Source organism: Nansenia antarctica, assembly GCF_963989245.1.
Source record: "Nansenia antarctica genome assembly, chromosome: 4".
Classification (NCBI taxonomy): domain Eukaryota; kingdom Metazoa; phylum Chordata; class Actinopteri; order Argentiniformes; family Microstomatidae; genus Nansenia; species Nansenia antarctica.
In genome coordinates, this window is record NC_137689.1 from 15,608,698 (window position 1) to 15,628,113 (window position 19,416).

A 19,416-nucleotide genomic window follows, 5' to 3' on the forward strand; every position below is an offset into this window, starting at 1 on the left:
TCCTGTTCTTTCCCCATGGTCTTCAGAACCAGTCTGGGGCTGTTATTCCTGCAATATGCAAAACATGTGTGGGTGGAAGGTTAGCTGTGTTTCTTCTCCGGCATGGGGGAATATAAAAGTATAATTCTGTCATACAGGACTACAATAGCCGCAGGGCCTGTCTGTTGCTCACTCAGGCTGATTTCTACCTAATCGTGTTGTTTTAGTTGTGGGCTGCATACGACAGTAGGGGCTGAGATTAGGGCTAATCCACCTCAGATGAGGGCTGCGGAAGGGGCTGGGAATACATCCATATTCTATTCAGCCATTTACACATGCTGCCTTAGCCCATAGGGTCCTAAAAAGAAATTGCTGTTAGTCCCTTCATATTGGAATAACAGTGAAAAATCCAGTCCCACTGGTGCTTCTCCATATTCCTGCCGTCTTGCAGGGTGGTGTCTCCACCAACATCCAACAGTGATGGTGCCTGAGGCGTAATACCATACACAGCCCTTCCTTGCATTTGTTTGCTCACTACATTATTGATTAACAACTGGTTAAAAGCCTGTTTGGAGCAATATTTTATTCCAAACAGTGGAGCAGTTTCTCAAACGTGCATACCGTGTATATTACAAAGACACTTGCCTGTGTATACAATATGTCATATTTGGTTTGCTTTCATGTTTTCTCTTCTCTTTTTTTTTTGCCTGATAATAGCTTTCGTCTCCTGTGATTTTATGATCAAATTGAACTAGCAATGACAACTTGCCTCTGGGTAGAATGAGCACAAACCACAGCAAATGTATCATAAAATGCTTTTGCTTGTAGGCGGCTGTATCCGATGAAACATATCAACTCATGGTCCTGGGGAATTATACGGAAGTCTATTCATTTTACATTATATCAGAGTGGTTTTAAGAAACACAGTGTTGCAAGACAGACAGACATGTTGACACAAAAACCAAAGGAAGCAGAGATGAGAAACTAGTTCATTATACAGTCAAACTAGTTCATTCACTCTCCCTGGAAAGACACAGAATTATCATGGGAAGAGGAGGATTTCAATGTGCCTGACATCTCCAATCATAAAATGGGGTTTATTTTCCTAGCGCTGCAAGCAAACTGTGTTCCACCTCAAGTCTGAAACATGAAACCCTGGACTCTCCTTCCACTTCACCCATCCATTACTTGAACTGGATTAGAAGTCATGTCCATACGTTCCAGCTGGTTTCCACCAAAACATAGGAAAAACTAAAAATGTTCTAAAACAGAAATTCTTAATAATAAAAAAAAAACGTTTTGTCTTTTAGAGTAAGTAAGTAATTTCTAGGGCAAGAAACACTGTATGTTTTGTTTGAAACACAGGGGTAGTGATGCTACAGACATGCTTTAGATACTGAATGCTTGAACAGCCTTGTCAGCCTTGGTGTATGTCACAGAGCAGAGAAAGACAATTGAAGCATAAAGCAGCATGCAATGGCTACTTTTGTCTGCCTTAAGCATTGTATGCACATAGACCGATTTTGTCTCTGGACTCTGCAGAGGTTGACATGGGTAGATCACTCGTGGGCGTTTCTACCTCACTACTCGTAGTGGGCAGCAAGTTTGGTGGTGCACATGGTTCACGGTACAGCATGTTTAAAAGCCTTAGTTTTATCAAGCCCTTAGAGCCCTTAGAGGAGATGTGTTCATTCCCAATCATTATTGTTGCATTTAATAATAATAATAATAATTAAAAAAATAAAATAATAATAATAATAACTTGGTTTTATATAGCGCCTTTCTCAAACCCAAGGACGCTTTACAGATTTTACAGACAGGAAGTCTGTTGACAGAACAGAAAAAAAAACAAAAAAACAATGCTGTGTCCTGACTTATTAGCTAACCCTAACCCTAACCTTTCTACCGACACAGTCTGAACTAAAGTATGCAGTGGAACTAAAGTATGGTTGTATACCATTCAGGAAACGTTTCTCCATCCTCTGAAACCTGTGTTAAATGGTGTGTGTGGTGTGTGAGCAGCTGTTGTGTGTGGCCCTTGGACAGGTGTCCCCAGGTGTCCCTCCCGCTGGGATCCCCCTAGATGTGTCCCAGAGGGAGGGGAAAGCTGCTCTCCCTCCAGCTGTCTTCCACTACCTACTGTACAGTACAGGACAGTCACCCCATCGTCAATGCTGATGGTGCTGGTCTTAGGCAGGATCAAAATAATCCCTTAGAGAACCACACACCTGCTGTAGGTCACCAGGCCACCAATCATGGTCCCAGAGGGGGATCATCCACAGTAAGGCCACGTCCACTGTCCTCAGACCTCCAGGCCCTTAAAGTCTCTATGCTCTTCCATTTGCCGTCATAGATTTAAGAACTGTTGGTGCAGGAGATTGCAATGTCAAGGAGTCTTCCTTTAGCCGTATCTCCCTCTTAATGCTCTACTGAGTCACATAGACGCGGATTGATTTTCTGACTGCCTTACCGATGCCTCTGGTGTTACCTTGTCTGGCAAAGACAGCAGCAGCAGCACTAGAAGAGAACAAGCCTGCTGGTTCTGTTAGCCTTTTTCGTCCCGTCCCTTCAGCGATAGTGCTGAATTCCACTTTGCAGGCTAGGGGAATGCAGTGCACAGCGTACACTACAGCTTCATCCTCGCCTCAGTAAGTTGTGTGTAAGACTCACAGAAGATCCAGCAGCTGCCTGTAGGGGAGACCTTCTGAAGTGCAAATCCCCAGGTTTCTGGAAAACATGATGGGGCCACTGGGACTGGCTGCAACCACCCATTAAGTTTAATGAGTTGTCAAGAGAGGGGGAGCAGCAGAGAAATGGAAAGTAAGAGAGAGAGAGGGAGAGAGAGAGAGAGAGGCCAGAGCTACCTATGTCAGCAGAACTGAAAGACAGACAGCCTTGTCAGATGGTGAGGGTGCTAATTAGATGAGAGAGGAAAAGAATGGCAGTGAATAGAAAGTAAAGAGTGAAGTGAAATGAAGGGATTTTTTAACAAATTAATTTGTTTATTGTGAAATATGAATCATGCAGTTAAAACGAGCGTTATGACTCTGAGCCGCGGTGGAGAGATGCGTGCACAGAGAAAGGCCTGTGGCTTTGATTCACTCCTGTAATGAAGTAGATCATGTGCATCCCTATCACAGGCCATGATCAGAAGGATCTCGTTCACCAGCGCTGGCCACTCCAGGAGCCAAGACGTATGATTTCATTAGCCCATCCAAGAGAATTAGGTCTCGGTTTAACCTTGACAAAGCATGAGCTATTACCATCATTTTGTACAGAGAAACTGCTAGGCCGAGAAGCAAGGCGTCATTATCTTATGGGGCTGTTTCATGCTATGCGTTGAGGACATGAGCAAAAGGACGCCATTGGGAAGGAAAATTACAAATCTATTATTCTCAGTGAACTAAAACCCAATAGAGGGAAATTGTGTCTTCTGTTGCTCGTGCCTCTGGTTCTTACCCAACCAGGAGAACTAGCGTACAGTATACAGTGGAGGTGATCTGGTCCTCTGGTTCTCCATGGTGAGGATAACTGGTAATCGGTCCACTTGTGAGCGAGACAAAATCCACATGGAACTGGATGTGTCTTTTAAAGGCTGTTACTGTAGAAGGAGACGCTGGTTGTTCATAATGCATGTCAGTTGTGTATTTGGTATGTCAGCTTCTGATGGCAGAGAAGTGTGGAGTATCTCTTTGGGATTGTTGTTATGCAGGTGACAGTCTTGGAGAGTGGCTGTGATATACGATGACTCCAGGACTACATGGGGATTTGCTCTGACATGCCTCATCTCATAAGCCTCCTCAAAGAGACAGGGAGGATACAGTAACCTATTCAATTAAAAATGGCCACTTAAGTCTGTAAAAAAGGGAAAGTAATATGATTAGAATATGAAACGGTGCCACAACAGGCTCATGTTGATTCCCAACACGTCCTGTGGTTCCAGCCTCAGCTGTCGCTAGTTATTCCAAGCAGATGTAATGCTGTACCATCACTCAGACACCTGCTGTAGCATAGTCATTACACTGGTATTGCCCCTGGCCTCCCAACAGACACCCATTCATTTGATGTGTACAGAGAGCAATGTAGAAGGCCATGAACGGTTGGATGGATGGGTGGAGGAATGATAGGATGATCGATGGAAGGATGGATGGATGGATGTAGAATTAAGGCATGATGTATGGGTGAAATAATGGGTGGATATTTGAATGAATGGGTGGGTTGATGGAGGTACAAAGCTGCCTTAACCAGTGGTGTTTAACATGCAGCACTGAACTCGAAAATAACACATGATCAGAGAACCTTAACCTTTTTTCAGGCGTGCATCCAGACTTTGAAATGAGCTTGTTTAGTTTGGCCTATCCGTTTATTATTATACTGTATATTCAGCTATTTGATGATAGTTGTATGCAGCTACTATAACATTTTCCAAGGTTTTCTGATAGGTATCTAGAGTACCACAGGTTTCATAAGCTTGAAGATAGTGTTATTTTTCAGTGGTTGATTATTTGTCATTCCTATTTTTTTCCTGTTGCAATGAAGAACAGAAAACCCTAAGAATAGAGCGACACTTTCTTAAACGTTTTCATTTTGAAATATGGAGTCAGTCGGGTGAGGAGGGCAGAGAGCTGTGGGGATCAGCCAGATGGGCTGACACGGTAAAGCTGCAGTACAGGGTTCACCAAACTCCACCTCCGTTACAACTCACATTTAAAAGAAGAGAGAGAAAAGACACACGTTGAAAAACGTCATACACTCACCAGACATTTGCTTGTTTAAATATAATTCAATATTTACACCTTGTTGGACCAAGTACATAATGTTTATAGCCAACTCTAATTTCCATCAGTCTACAGATGGTCCTAGATAACCACTTGTTATAAATCTATTTTATGCTGCAGCACAGCCCAGTTCAGCGGCATTTGCATGCTGTGGTAGGAGGTGTTTGTCCATTAAGAGCGGTGGCCAGTGCCCTGATTTCAGTCATTAGTTCTAGTTGATTAACCAAGCAGATACATTTTGTCCAAGGTGAAGTGAAGGGCACAGGCTGAGTGCAGTGCCATAGGGAACACACATCCCACATGGCTGTCACCTATTACAATGGTCACCATTTCACTATGAAGATTAATGCCATCGTACACAACATGAATAATAAGTATTTTCCCAGAGACCAACTCCCCTGAATTATTCTCTATTATGAGTGGTATTACATTGTACACCTTTTAGATAGTCAATTCTCATTCTCTTTGTCTGATTAGATGTTATGAGGTTTAACCATGTCTGGTTTGGCTAGTACATTACTTTCTCTGAGGGAGAGATGACCCTATTTGAATGCTTGTTGGGTTGCCTGGTGTTCTGACCCTTAGCTCAATGTGCTGTCGTCTGTTTGTGTTCCCAGTCTGCTCACAGTTCTCCAGGGGAGTGTATGCCATTTTCGGCTTCTACGACAAAAAGTCCATGAACACGCTGACCTCGTTCTGTGGTGCGCTACATACCTCCTTCATCACACCCAGCTTCCCGACCGACGCCGACGTGCAGTTTGTCATCCAGATGAGGCCTGCTCTACGGGGGGCTGTCCTCAGTCTCCTGGACCACTACAACTGGGAGAAGTTTGTCTACCTCTACGACACAGACAGAGGTAAGAGCAGCCTGTCAGACAAACACATGACATGCATACCCGGCGTCCTTTTAAGTCCAGGTCCAGGAGGATATCATAATAGACAAGCATACATTTTGTTTCATATGACTCACATCTGATCACAGATATGAGAGAGAAAGAGACTCTCTCAACCATGTCACCTTATGTTAATCCACGACGTATTGAATTATTTGCATAAAGACATTACATTTTTTTTTTGTGACATTTTAGCATTATGCCTTTAAAGCGACTTACAACAAATACGTGTGTCTAAGTAAGTGAATCATCTACAGTCCTGACAGCAGTGGGAAACTTGCTCCACCAGCGGGGTGCCAGAACAGTGAAAAGCTGTGACCGTGTCGCACGACTGCTGCATCCACGTAGAGGCGTCGGTGCCAGGCGGCCAGCTGTGGTGGGAGAGCGTAATGATCGGGCAGGGATTTGGGGGCTGACCATTGCTTGCAAGTAGGGAGGGGCTGATCTCTTTGCTGCCTGTTAGGCGAGCACCGGGGTCTTGAATCTGATGCGAGCTGCTACCAGGAGCCAGTGAATGGTGCAAAGTTGGTGGTTGACATCGGAGATCTTGGGGAGAGACACCAGACGGGCGGCAGTATTCTGGATGAGCTGCAGAGGTCTGATGGAGGAGGCTGGGAGCCCGGCCAAGAGTGTGTCTCTGTAGTCAAGTCGGGAGATCACAAGTTTCTGGAACATGATTTGTGCAGCTTCTCTCGTGAGGAATGGACGTATCCTTCAGATGTTGTAGAGGAAGAATCTACAGGAGTGATGTTTGCTGCACAGGATAAGTGGTTGTCAAGGATCACCCCAAGATTCTTGGCTGTCTGGGAGGAGGTCATAGTAGAGTTCTCTACTGTAATGGAGATGTCTTGGAGAGTGCATGCTTTCCCAGGGAGGAAGAGCAGCTCAGTCTTGTTAAGGTTGAGCTTGAGGTGGTGGGCTGACATCCAAGAGAAGTGTCTGCAAGACACGTAGAGACACGTGTCAACTGTGTAGCAGTGGTAGGAGAAACCATGTGAGGAAATTACAGAGCAAAGAGATTTGGTATAGAGGGAGAACAGTAATGGCCCTAGGACAGAGCCCTGGAGGACCCCAGTGGTGAGGGCTTGTGGAGAGGACAGCGATCCTCTCCACGTCACCTGATAAGAGCGATCAGCCAGGTAGGATGCAAACCAGGAGAGCGCAGAGCCAGAGATACCCAGCTCTAAGAAGGTGGAGAGAAGGATCGGGTGGTTTAATGTGTCGAATGCAGCAGAAAGGTCGAGAAGAATGAGAACAGACGAGAGGGAGGAAGCTTGAGCAGAGTGGAAGGGCTTCGTGACAGCAACGAGAGCGTCTCTAGCCTAAGTAAATTAATTTAATCTTGCTTAAAATCAGTGTGTTGTTGTTGGTACTTTTATGGCTATCTTGTCTGAAGCCCTGGGAGCTAGTGTCTGTTGAAAGCTATCTGTTTGAAGCCAATTGCTGTCAATCTCTAGTGGGAGGGCCTGAAACTCTTCTGCGAGGTATTTAAGTCCCTCCTCACCTTGACTAGGACTAAATACATTTGTTTGGAGTGAACCTGTCTGGTCCCTCCTTTTTGAAATCCCCTGATCCCCAGTCCCCAATCTAAGTGGCCTAATACCTTTAAGTCTGTGTCTGTAATGATACTAAAGTGCTTTACTGTGAGACTGAATGCTGGCTTCATGCTTCAGTAAGTGAGTCAAGGCGCAGGTGCTGCTACTGAGCTGTAGTTTGACTCAGAGGAGCTCTGGCTGCGTCCGTCTCTAATCCTCCCCTCTCTCTGAATATCATTTAGCTCTAATTGGATTTTATATAGATGGTGCACAACACACAGTGACTTCTCAATGTCCTTCATGGCCGCCCCCCCCCCCCTCACCCTGCTGTACCCCAGCCATGGGCTGACATACTGTAGGTCCCCATCCACCTCTGAAGGTCAACATCTGAAAAGGCAGCCTTAAGAAGGAACACTGGGTGACAGAACAATCTTTCAGGGAGAGACATTCCTGGACCAGCCTGTATTAAGGCAGTTTACTGTACATGTTGTACACTGTACAGTTACTGTACATGCTGAAAAAAGTTAACAATGCTGCGTTGTTTCTGAAGTCACATACTCTTGTTCGGAGAAAATGCTGAGGCTGAAAATCGACGAGTTTCGTCCCTGTGTAAAACTCTACAGGCTTAAAGCACTAATGTCTCACTGTTATTGTTAAGATGAGCAGTTCCCACGTTCTGGACTCTGTAAAGTCTCCTAAACTCAGTACATGTTTTAAGGAGACATGAGACACAGAAACCGTTTTTATATTAATAAACTGTTAGCATAAGATACTGTACTTCCTGAATGGATAGACATGTATGTGACAGCAGCTGGTGAAAGGGGGAACAAGTTGGCAATTGACCAAATGTTCTGACTTTCATTCTGAAAAAAATAAAAAAAATAAAAAAATATCCATGACAAACTTGCTAGTCAAGCCAAAATATTGCAATGCAATGAATTCGCTGAGTAATCTCCACTACTACCTAGTTAGTGTAGAGTAGTGGGGATTACTCACCGAATCCATTGCATTGCATTGTGTGCCATTGATTTTCAATAACATTGACATTTATTAAAAATGTTAATGTTAAAGAATAAAAGTCTGAACATTTTGTTGTGTGTTTCACTGAGCATTGGTCCTTTACTGATTTTGTACAGAGTATATTTAAAGTGCTTTTAAGCCTACATTGAGCTTTAATAAGACATTTAACGGGTTTCTTTGCTTGCTTGCCTTACTATATATAACTCCATTTGTGGCGGGTGCTTTATGCTCTTATCCACTGTACACATGAAAGGGATTGTTTCTTGTTCTCATTCAACCACTCTATGTGTTTTTCCAGTCTAAACACATTGCTCACTTCAAACCAATTTTTTCAAGGAATTGAATACGTTTGTCTAAAATACTGAATACGTTTGTCTTAATCTTCTCTCACTACAATGTTCTCTCAGCACACGACAGCACACAAACCTCACTGAGATTCTTGTAGCACTCTTTCTTTATCACGTTCCAGATGTTCTCTTCCTTCATAAACCATGTTAAGGAAGCAGCAATTGCTCTCAAATTCGGGGAGCTGTCAGAGGCATTGACACGGCATGTGTATCTCTGTGTCTGTGACAGGCCATGGGAGCTGGTAATTGGTTGGATGGTGTGGTGGAGGAAAGGTGATTACGGGGTTTATTGTCTCTCCCGGGCACAATCAACCTTCGTCCATGCACCTCCTGATTCAGCCCTTACAGCTCTACTTGACTTATGAAGCCCCCTCCGCCTGCTGTGCCTGGGCTAGATCGCCACCATCTGTACCACACTCCCCATTTCCACAGTGTGTCATGCAGCAATGAATGAAAAACATAAAAACTACACCCGTCCAGCAAAGTGACGACAGGAAAGCCCAATCAACTTCCACTGGTGCTCGTATCACAGGAAATGGATTTTGCAAAGAGCAATAGACATAACACAATGTCCTTGGTGCAATGGACTTTGGGTTGATACTGGCACTTGAGCGACAGTATTTTGGGCTTACACCACATGCTGTGCTGTGTGTGTTCCACACAGCTGGTGTTTGCACAGAAACTAGAATGCCCTCCTGCTCTTTCTACCAATCACTGGCTGTTCCCCACATGGATTATTATAGTTATATTATTATAAGACATTTGATATTAGATTACACTAATGCTGAGTCTCTGTTACAACAAGAGGGACCCGTTTGAAATCTGCGGAATTCAGAGATAGAGCTGTTTGTGTTGACAGCTTATGTAAGAATTTGACAGCATTAACAAAGACAGACAACAAACCTGAGCACAGAATTTCAAACAAAGGGACACAACTGATAGCAGAGAAAACAGACATGGCTCTCATCCCTGCCGAAGCTTAAAATAAGAACAAAAGACATGCAAATGTGAAAGTAATGGATGCAAAACCACTTTGTTGAATGCGCTGGTGTTGTCAACCCAATCACATGACTCTGTTGAAATAGGAAGATTTGTCAAAGTGTCAAGGTACAATAACATAGCAATCTTCTGCTTCTCAATATTCTGAATGTGGAATAAAATAGACATCTTGAGCTTGTACCCTACAGTATCTTCACCATGCATAAAGCATCCAATTTCCGATGTGATTTGCCCTTCACACTGCTGGTGGTCAAATCTTCCTCCTTCACCTTCTGCATCCCACCTTTCTGCATTTCACTGTCATGCTGGAAATGCCTCGAAATACAGTCTGAATTTTAGTACTTCCACTTACTTTTACTACTATTGTAGTCATCTGGTACAGTAGTTAATCAGATATTCATATGGTCTTTACTGAGTTCTGTGAATCTTTCACCAAATACAATATCAATATTTCCAGCTGCTGTGTACTGACATGGGAGGTTGTGAACTGTACCGTCCCATGAACACCTCAAGTCCTCTTAGAGGGATAATCAATAAAGTAGTGTGTGTGTGTGTGTGTGTGTGTGTGTGTGTGTGAATGTAATTGATTAGTATTTTTCACTCATACTGTAGCTAGAGCCTGTTAGTCTTGGTGTTTTGAACATTTGGCTTTTCTAGAACTTAAGCCCTATACTGTATTTGTGAAATATCAAACCCTTGGGTGTAGTACTACACAGAAAGCTAAGCTGCCTGAGAGATTTACTGCAGAAAATGTAGATTAATGCCAGTTTTTTTGTACTGTGACATTGTAATATGAATTTGATGCGATTGAGCCCACAGTCACATATTGTACTGGAGGCCATATGTCTCTTTAATGCAGTAAACCGTGTGTTGCCTTGCTTTGGAGTCATCTAATGAAACACTACTATCTTCCAACCGAAATTACAGCTTTTCCCTCATTCCCATGACACCCCTGGCATAAAGGGAAGGTCGGGTTGAGGGGAATTTGCATTTGTATGGAGTAAAATCACAGTGCTCTCCCGCTGCATGTCTCTCTGGTTTCCTCTCTGTGAGGAAGCGTCTGATTAATTGCACAGTGCTAAATGGCTGCATTCAGCAGTCAGGCACACAGGCTCATTAACACAGTGTGGGCGAGAGAGTCGGCATGGCACAGTGCAGCTCCCTTCCGTGTGCACCGTACTGCACCTTCACTTTCAGCTGGCCTCAACCGCCACACAAATCAATGAGCACGGGCAGCCTGCTGTGGATAAATGCTGTTTATCTTCTTCCCCATCACTGGGCCTGCAGTCTGTGTACTCCTGTTCCTCTTAGAGCTGTTCAGGGACTCCAACTGTCGATTGCTCTCAAAGTCTACCTGTCAAGTCCTTATCCTCTAAGGGAGCTGTCTCTCTCTCAGGGGGTCTCCCGGGGTGACGCGGGGCATGTCGAACGTTGTGTTGGTCCTATTTGGACCCTTGTCTCCTCGGGCAGTTCTGTGATGCCACACAAATCCTCTTTTCTCTCTGTGTTTACCTAAGAGATTCACACTGTTTACCTAAGACAAGAAACTGCCACTGTTGACTGCGAAATATGCTTTGGATGATGTGCAACTCTCTATGGAAATTAATATTGTCTATTGTTCTCTGTGTTGGAGGTTGAGGTGAAGGATGAAGCCAGCTTTACAGTACAGAGTGTTTAGTTTGGAAAGGTGAGCGGTGTTGTGTGTTTTTGGAAGGCTCTGTGTACATGTACTGTGGGATGACCTCATTGGTGAAAAGCGCTGACTCATAGAGCATTGTGCATTCACAGCAGTCTACAGCTGGGGAATCTGCTCCCCCTGAGTGTCCCTGCATTCTCCCCTGAATTAAACCTAGCCTCGTTCGGAAGGACCACTCACTCCACTCCACCAGAGGCCCATATATAAGCATGGCACATCCAAGTATGCGGAGCAGTGTTGGATGAATATGTGTGGTGTGCCTCCATACCTTCCCAAGTACAATATTGTGTCACAGCATACTGTTGCATTCTACTGCAGGTTAATAGTAGAGCATTAATCGTTAAGTTTGCGTTACGGCTTCCATTATAATTTCTCTGTAGAAAAACAACAGCAGGATCAAGTTGTTGGAGTGAAAATGTTTAAAAGTTTATTAACTAAAGAGTGAGTTGTCCTGGTATTGATAAGAATGTCACATTGATTTCTGTATGTTGGGCTGACTAATATGCTCTCCTGATGCATTGTGGACTCACTTAGTCCTGACACACAAACAGAAATGAGGAACATTTATCATACTGGACACTGTGACAAACTAAACACCAGAACTGACGAGAGCCGACTGTAAGAATGGATGATGATTAAATAAAATGACATTGGGAATCACAAGACTCAGGACCTGAATCACAGGACATAGGACGTGGGTTGCCACAATAATTGCTTATTTTACGCCTGATAATTATGTCCATGGTCGTTACAAACAAGTGTATCAGTGGACACCATATGAAATCTACTGTAGTTCATTATTATGATTATTTATCTGGTAGCGGGTGTTACTGAGCAAACCAGCCAGAGTCGGTCTGCATTTAATCTAAAAGCAGCACCAGGAACATCTGATGTAGACTCATCTTTCTTTGGGCAGCTGCTGTCGTATTTCTGAACGGATCCCCTTACACTCCTCTCAATGCTGCAGCGTGTGCTTATATTCTCAGATCTTTAGCTCCTTTCTACTGCTCTCCATTTAAGCTCCTAATATTTCAGGACATTGGACAGTTCCCCTCCATACAGCACTGCCCTGACTGCGGTAACCAGTATTTCAGAACCCTGGACAGCTCTCATTTCCTCTAGACTGCCTGTCTGGTTGAGAAACGTTTGATTCCTGCGGCTGTTAATGCTGAGGGGAGATTCAGTAATCATGAGAGAAAGAACCATTCAAATCACATTCTTCTGAAGTCTCAAGTTATTATGCATGCATACCTTCAACATGGACATGTGTAATATGTAAGGTTACTTTATCATTCTTACTGTATAAGTGCGTATGTAACCAGTTTGGATCCCCCAACACAATATGTGGCACGGTCTGGTGAAAAGGTCTGCAGGTCGGCAATTCTCAAATCGCAAATGACCAAAAAGCTTCTTTAAAAAAAATCATATTGTTTTCCTTTTTTTTCATATTCTGAAAGTTTAAGAGCTGAAGAGCCCACTTAATATAACAAACAGGTGGTTATGACTCAGGAGGTAGAGCCGGCGTCCAATGATCGCAAGGTCGGTGGGTCGGCGGTTCGGCAGTTCGATCCCCAGATGGTCACGTGTCGAGGTGTCCTTGGGCAAGACACTGAACACCAAATTGCTTCCAATAAGCGGGCCGGCGCCTTGCATGGTAACCATTCAACACCAGTGGTGTGTGTGAATGTTTGTGTGAATGGGTGAATGAGAGGCCATTGTAAAGTGCTTTGGAATAAGGCGCTATGTAAGTGCAGTCCATTTACCAAACAACACTTTTAGGATCACTAAATACTTATAATTGGATTCACTGTATCATCTGCCGTCCTGCTTCGTAGGCTACTGGGTTAGTGATACATGGTTTGTAATCAAACTTGTGTTTTAGGACGTGTTCAAAAGCAAGGACTGTGTGAACATGTAATTATGTGTAGTTATGTGTTTTCATCAGCATGTTTTGATGTGCTAAACATGTAGTCAGATGTTAATACATAGCAATGTTTTCTTTTTAGCTGTTGGGTAGCTACCAACACAATGTTGCAAACATGTGTTTTGATTCAGAGCGATTTTGTCTCATTCTCAGTTTGAGGTGTACCAACATTCAAATAAGCATATCTTTCTCAACTATTTTCAGAAAACTGAAAAATTACCTTGCCCTACTTGGGGACTTTTTCACCAGACCGTGTCACATATTTTATGCTTTATTTTTATTTTTTATCATTCAGTGCCCTCTCTGCGAATATCTGAAAAACAGATATTGGGGGTAGACATCCATTCTAAACAAGAGCAAGAGAGGAGCCCAGGAGCAAGAGGCTTAGATGAGGTTTTTTTTCTCTCCATAGCTGAGTGAACTAGTCTCTGCTGCTTGCAGGAGAAATAGCAGACACTTCAATAGAATAAAAACAGTGTGGAGGCGTAGCCTGGGGAAAGGAATGGAGGAGTCAGCAAAGCCTTTGTGCCTCTGCCTCAACAGAAAACAGCAAATGGCACAAGGGGCCAAGCACTGTCAGGAGCCCGGCAGCTCACCAAACATTATTTACTTTATGAATTCTCAACAGTGATGTTACCTTTCTGACTGAGATACACACTGTCAGGTCTAATCTGCTCCAACCTTCTGACTTCAGATGGCCGCATAATGAACTGAGTGACTAATACAACTTCCTGTTTCATTACATGCTGTTTTGTTTATACCTCTGTCTGCCCCCCTTGTCCCTGGATGTCTCAAATGCCTTTTATCTATTTTAGGACCTTTGCTTTCAAGATAATGCAGGGCCATTCGAATGGTGGTCTTTTTGCATTATGAAAGAGATTGGTGTGCTGTGCATGGTTTGCCCCAAGAGGAAAGGCCATTTTTGTTTGTTTTAGAGATGGGTGTTCTCTGTGCATCTGAGCAGAAAGAGGAGAGAGGGAAGGGGTTGCTGTACTATAAGCAAACTCCATTTTGTTGGCAGCAAACTCCATTTTGTTTAGATCTGGTTCCAGGGAGTGGAATGTCCCTGCAGCTTGTTTGTGTTTTTTCTTTTTAAAAAAGAAGCTTTTTCTAAAGCTATATTTCTAGAGCTTTTTCTAAAGTGAGTTCAATGAATTTTGGCTTTTCAATTGACTTGTTTGTGCCATCAACTTTGGGCAACCCATCACAGCAAATAGCTCAGATGCCTGTGAGAGAGTTCAAACAATGTCACCATCTCCTGATATGGAGTGAAGGCTGAGTCATAGTTGAAGCTGCACACCATGTTCAGTGTCAGTTCATTAACTATCCACCACCTGTGACAGCATACAGTATCATCCAGGGGAGGCTGGTGGAGATTGGAGAACTGGATAGGGAGGATAGGGAGGATACCAGGGGAAGAAATTGAAGGTGGAAATTGGAGAATGGGCTCATTGTAATGCATGGATTGGAATAGAATGGAATTCAAAGACGTGTTTGATACCATTCCTTATTCTATTCTATACATTAAAATGAGCCTGTTCTCCAATTTCTACCTCCCCTGGTATCCTCCCTCTAAACCACACTCCCTACCCTCCACCTGAGACAGCATACTATCCACACTACCCTTACAACTGTACCCTGCTTTAATTCTGACATGTCATTTTAAATGATCACACTGAGTAATACATCAGCTTTTGCTGACAGTGTCTACAAAGGTCTCAATCCAGTGTCAATCCAAAATGTCTTCAGTCCACTGAAATAGACCAATTATGATAACGGACTTTGCCAAGTATCTGGAGTTGTAATTGTTCTTTTAAAGAAATGAGACATTTTCTCTGCTCGCATAATAATTTCAACCTTTCACCCTGGGTGCTGAGCCAGGGAATGTGTTCATGTGAAGAAATGGAAATGAGACTATTCTGAGGAGGGAGGAAGGTTTTCTTCACCACTCAGGATCACCACCGTTATGAACCATCATCACACAATCGTTTTGGAAGGTTTCTTCATTTACAATGTCTAGCTTTTCAACGATCAGATACAGAGATCAACAGCATTTATGTTTTTCTCGATGGCAGAAATTCGGTTCAGTTCAGTATTGCGCGTGAGAGATTATTTGAGCCTTTCAAACATCCATCATATAACAAGCACTCAGATGTTGAGAGATTGTTTCTAAGTCCTATTATTTCATGACATTCAGGTTTGAGGACATGTGGTTGTAACCTACTGTACCTGTATAACCATAAGACAAAGCCAGCCCTAGACTATAACTGAGGCTCATTATCACACATTCATGTTTACCTTCTGGTCAGCTGGAGCTCAAAGCCTTCAGGAGAAACTACTGTATCAAATGTTAAAGAAACATATATACCGGTATATAATATTACATGCATGTATTACGATGAAAAACATTTATTTTCATATAAAATATGTCTTGCTCTCATACCATTTAAACACCATGACAATATGCCCAAGATATCTGAATATTTAATGTTTAAAAAAATAAATAATATGGTAAGTACTGTATAATTGATATTTAAAATGCCCTTGATGCTCACCCTGCCCGCTGGCTTCTCTGATATGTGCCATCTGTTTACAAAGTCGATGAAAAATCCTTGAACCAACATCTCACACTTTGTAGTTTACTGAAAGAATAACATTATCTTCATCTCACACAGCAGACAGGCAATGCTAATATTTAAAATGTTACTACTTAAGCATTGTAATACTATGACATTTCCCTATCACACAGTTATAAAAGTGTACACATCTTTCTTCTGTGATATCATTTCTGATCATTTATTTATATATTTATTTTGACTTGTGAATGCACACACGTTGATTATTGAGAACCGTATAATAACGCCTTGATTCCAAAATTCCAAATCAGCTTAGTGGGGGGGGGGGAAACTCATGAAGGAATCATTTATAAATCCTCCCAAATCCTTTTTTTTCATAAGCAGCTGCTAACATGTTTAAAGTGTCAGACATTACCCAGCTTCCTCTATTCAATATCAAGTCACAGGAAAACTGAGAAAAAGCACCTCTGTATTTCATACGGTATTTCAGAATCTGCTTTTTAATTTCCTCTGTGCTATCAGGCGGTGGACATTTTTCTCACCATATGCTGCAGGATGATGAAAACCATCGTTTTTCTTCTCTGTGTGGCCTGATGGAGCTTTAACAAAGACAGGATCAGCCACAGTCCCCTTAGCCAGAGGTCAGCCCTGGGTCTTATCTTGCATCAGAGACTCATTCACACTCTGCAGTGCCATATGACCACAGGCGCATGAAAACCCTGCTTTAATTTCCCAACCTTTCGGAATAACAGAAATGGCTATACCGTACACATCTTTCCCTTCTCCTTTAGACACCTGAGTGGGTGATATGGCCGTGCAGTGCTCCAGAGCTGCCTGTCTCTAAAGGCCATGTGTGGTTTGACTGCTTCTCTGCAGTGTACTCCAGTGTGAAGGTCACTCACATAGCCTAGTGAAGACTGGATGGCTGAATATCCGCCTGTGCTTGGAATTCTTATGTGGTATTTGGTAACACTTGAGTTCAGAATTCTACACACGGAGCACTCTCATCCACCTAGGCATTCGGAATTAACTATTTATGTAACTCTCATACATGTCTGCTCCATTTGACATGAATCATAACGTGCCTTACAGGGAAGGTAATATATAAACGCCTACAGTAAGTTGTAACATTGGTTAATGGAGGCTCCTGTTAGGCAACAGGTTTCTATAGAATAGAATGTTGAGAGTGAGACTAGGTGTTTCCCGCGGCTCTGGGCCATGGTGTCACGTGGTGTCATGCAGTTTGGACCTGGCCTTGGAGTAAGGAAGTGTTTCAAGTGGATGGGCCCAGCACACAGTCGTGGTGCACTGACCGCATCTACATTAGCATAATCTACACTGACTGCCTTAGCGTCAGTAATAATATTCATCATTTTATTGAATCAGCGGTTTTCTCCCCTGCTCTCAGAGGGAGGGATAGCCCAGTGTGGGCTGCTGCCTCGCCCATGTAGTCAAGCCGACTAGCGCGTTGCCCTCAGTGGGATAAAGCCTTCTCCAGCTGCACCATTTTCTCTATCTATTACTTACAGCCTACCACATAATGAGCTACTGCCACCATGCATTTCATCCACCACTGATACGTATACTGTACGTTTCTCTCTGCATAATGGAAATATGCGAATGTGTGATTTGTTTTGTCCATCCGTGCTTTCTTTCTTTCATTACCCTATTCGAGAGCTGTATATTACGGTACTATGCATAAATAATCCAGCAGCATAACTCACTGTGGTGTATGAGTGTTATTAAATAACATTCATATTTCGATAAGGCTATTACCCATAAAGGGTGGCTGCTCTAGTTGTATAACCCCTATTTCATTTCATTCTCATTTATATTTATAGCTTTTGACCTTGGGTTGATGTAATGGACGAATACATTGATCTCTTGAAAAGGAAACATGTCCTGGTTGTCTAGCCATGCCTCTGTTAGACACCATTAGATTGGGTCTAGTCGTTATACCTCAACCATTTGTAGATGCATAATGACCTACAAGTTGATGGGAAATATCATTGGCATGATGTTCTTCACAATTTGAATTATAAATCATATTAATTCAACCATTACAGACTGTGACAGCTGAGACATTGGGAGCTGAAATTAAATCCTCTTCAATTAAAATGTCCTCTAAAGCTTCCTTGGATTGCAATAATATTTCTGTCAGACAATTCAGTGTCACTCAGATCATAAAATCCAAACATACAATTACTCGTTGGACGCCCTTGAGGCTTTAAGCTACTTTTCAATTTGACATGCTCACAATCCTACTTATTGCACCCATGAAATGTGATATTCACAGGACTGGCCTTTTGTAAATATGTGTTTCCACACAGGCTCGGAGACTTCTGTTGGAGGGGGGGGGGGGGGGGGGGGGTTTAGTGACGTAATGCACTCATTTCAATTAGACATAAATCAATCCCATTAAGTAGTGATGCCTTCCTCCTTTTGTTTATAGTGTAAAAAAACACACACAAAAGTACCTCCAAAGAGCTTTGTCTTTTTCAATAACTGTGATATACAGTAATGTCATTGAAGTCAACTGTTTCTCACTGAAAACCACAAACCACCATTTACATGATACTGTGTGTGATTTCTCCCTCTCTCTCTTCTCCAGGTTTCTCTATACTACAGGCCATCATGGAGTCTGCAGTGGCCAACAACTGGCAGGTGACGGCACGCTCGGTGGGGAGCATCGTGGACCCTTTAGAGTACCGGCGCATCATCGAGGAGATGGACCGCAGGCAGGAGAAACGCTTCCTGATAGACTGCGAGGTGAACAGGATCAACGCTATCCTGGAGCAGGTACAGTTGTTCACTCAACTATGACTGCATGATGAGTCACCTGAGGACTGAATGTTCTCTCTATGTTCACATGAGACAATGAAACATGAGACAATGAACATTTACAATGGAAAGTTTAGCTATTTCATTTGTGTTGGAGGGAACCAAAACAAGTACGTAAGTAAGTCTTCTAAAGGAGCTGATTAAAAGTTTGTCCTTCTCCTTGTTTTCAAGTAAAAAAAAAAAAGGCTTCTTCAAGGGTGCCCTTTCCACCTCCCACCGCTCAGTGTTCCATCCTTTCAAAGAAACCTTTTAGTTGCCTGTCATTCTTCAGTCCCTCAGATCCTTCCATCCCCATTAGTCCCATTTACACCATTAGTAAAGTAGGGCTTTCTCATGGCCTTCTCAGCTTTGTAGTTCTTATTTCTTTTCATTATCCTTTCACACGGGACCTTAAGTAAGGCTAAAGGCTTTATTTAGGGAATAGTAATTACCTCAAACACCCCAAACATACTGAACACTCTCTTTAGGGGGGTATTGTCAGACATAACAAAGACACAGGGAACATTCATTGGAAGATGGTTGGAGCTGTTGTTTGAGGTCAGCTCTTTGGTTACATTTTCATCAAGCAAAAGCAACTATTAAGAACGGTTCCCTCTCATCCCTGTTCCCTTGGTGATCAGCCGCTGAGTCGCCCATTAGTGTTGATTTAGATGTATTTGTTTATGTCTGCTGCACAAAATCTCTTAATGGGTTCACTTGAGTTAATGCCATTGTCAAGAATTAATTTTAATCCCAGTTATTTAGCTTTTTGTTTGCTACACTGGGAATGACATTTAGTGTTGACTTATATTAATTAGTGATTTGATTGCCAACTCATAGATGGCAAGA

The 19,416-nt window shown here is 42.9% G+C and overlaps 1 protein-coding gene across 2 annotated transcripts in view; it reads left to right on the forward strand.

The window, feature by feature from the left end:
• Positions 1-19,416, forward strand: part of gria3a (glutamate receptor, ionotropic, AMPA 3a) — a gene marked incomplete at both ends in the record, with an annotated part of 68,576 nt that overhangs the window by 11,391 nt on the left and 37,769 nt on the right. For both annotated transcript variants that reach the window (XM_080528909.1, XM_080528910.1), the window contains 2 exons: positions 5,375-5,614; positions 18,359-18,546. In XM_080528909.1, coding sequence (XP_080385035.1) covers positions 5,375-5,614; positions 18,359-18,546 — 428 coding nt within the window. The remainder of the gene's footprint in view (positions 1-5,374; positions 5,615-18,358; positions 18,547-19,416) is intronic.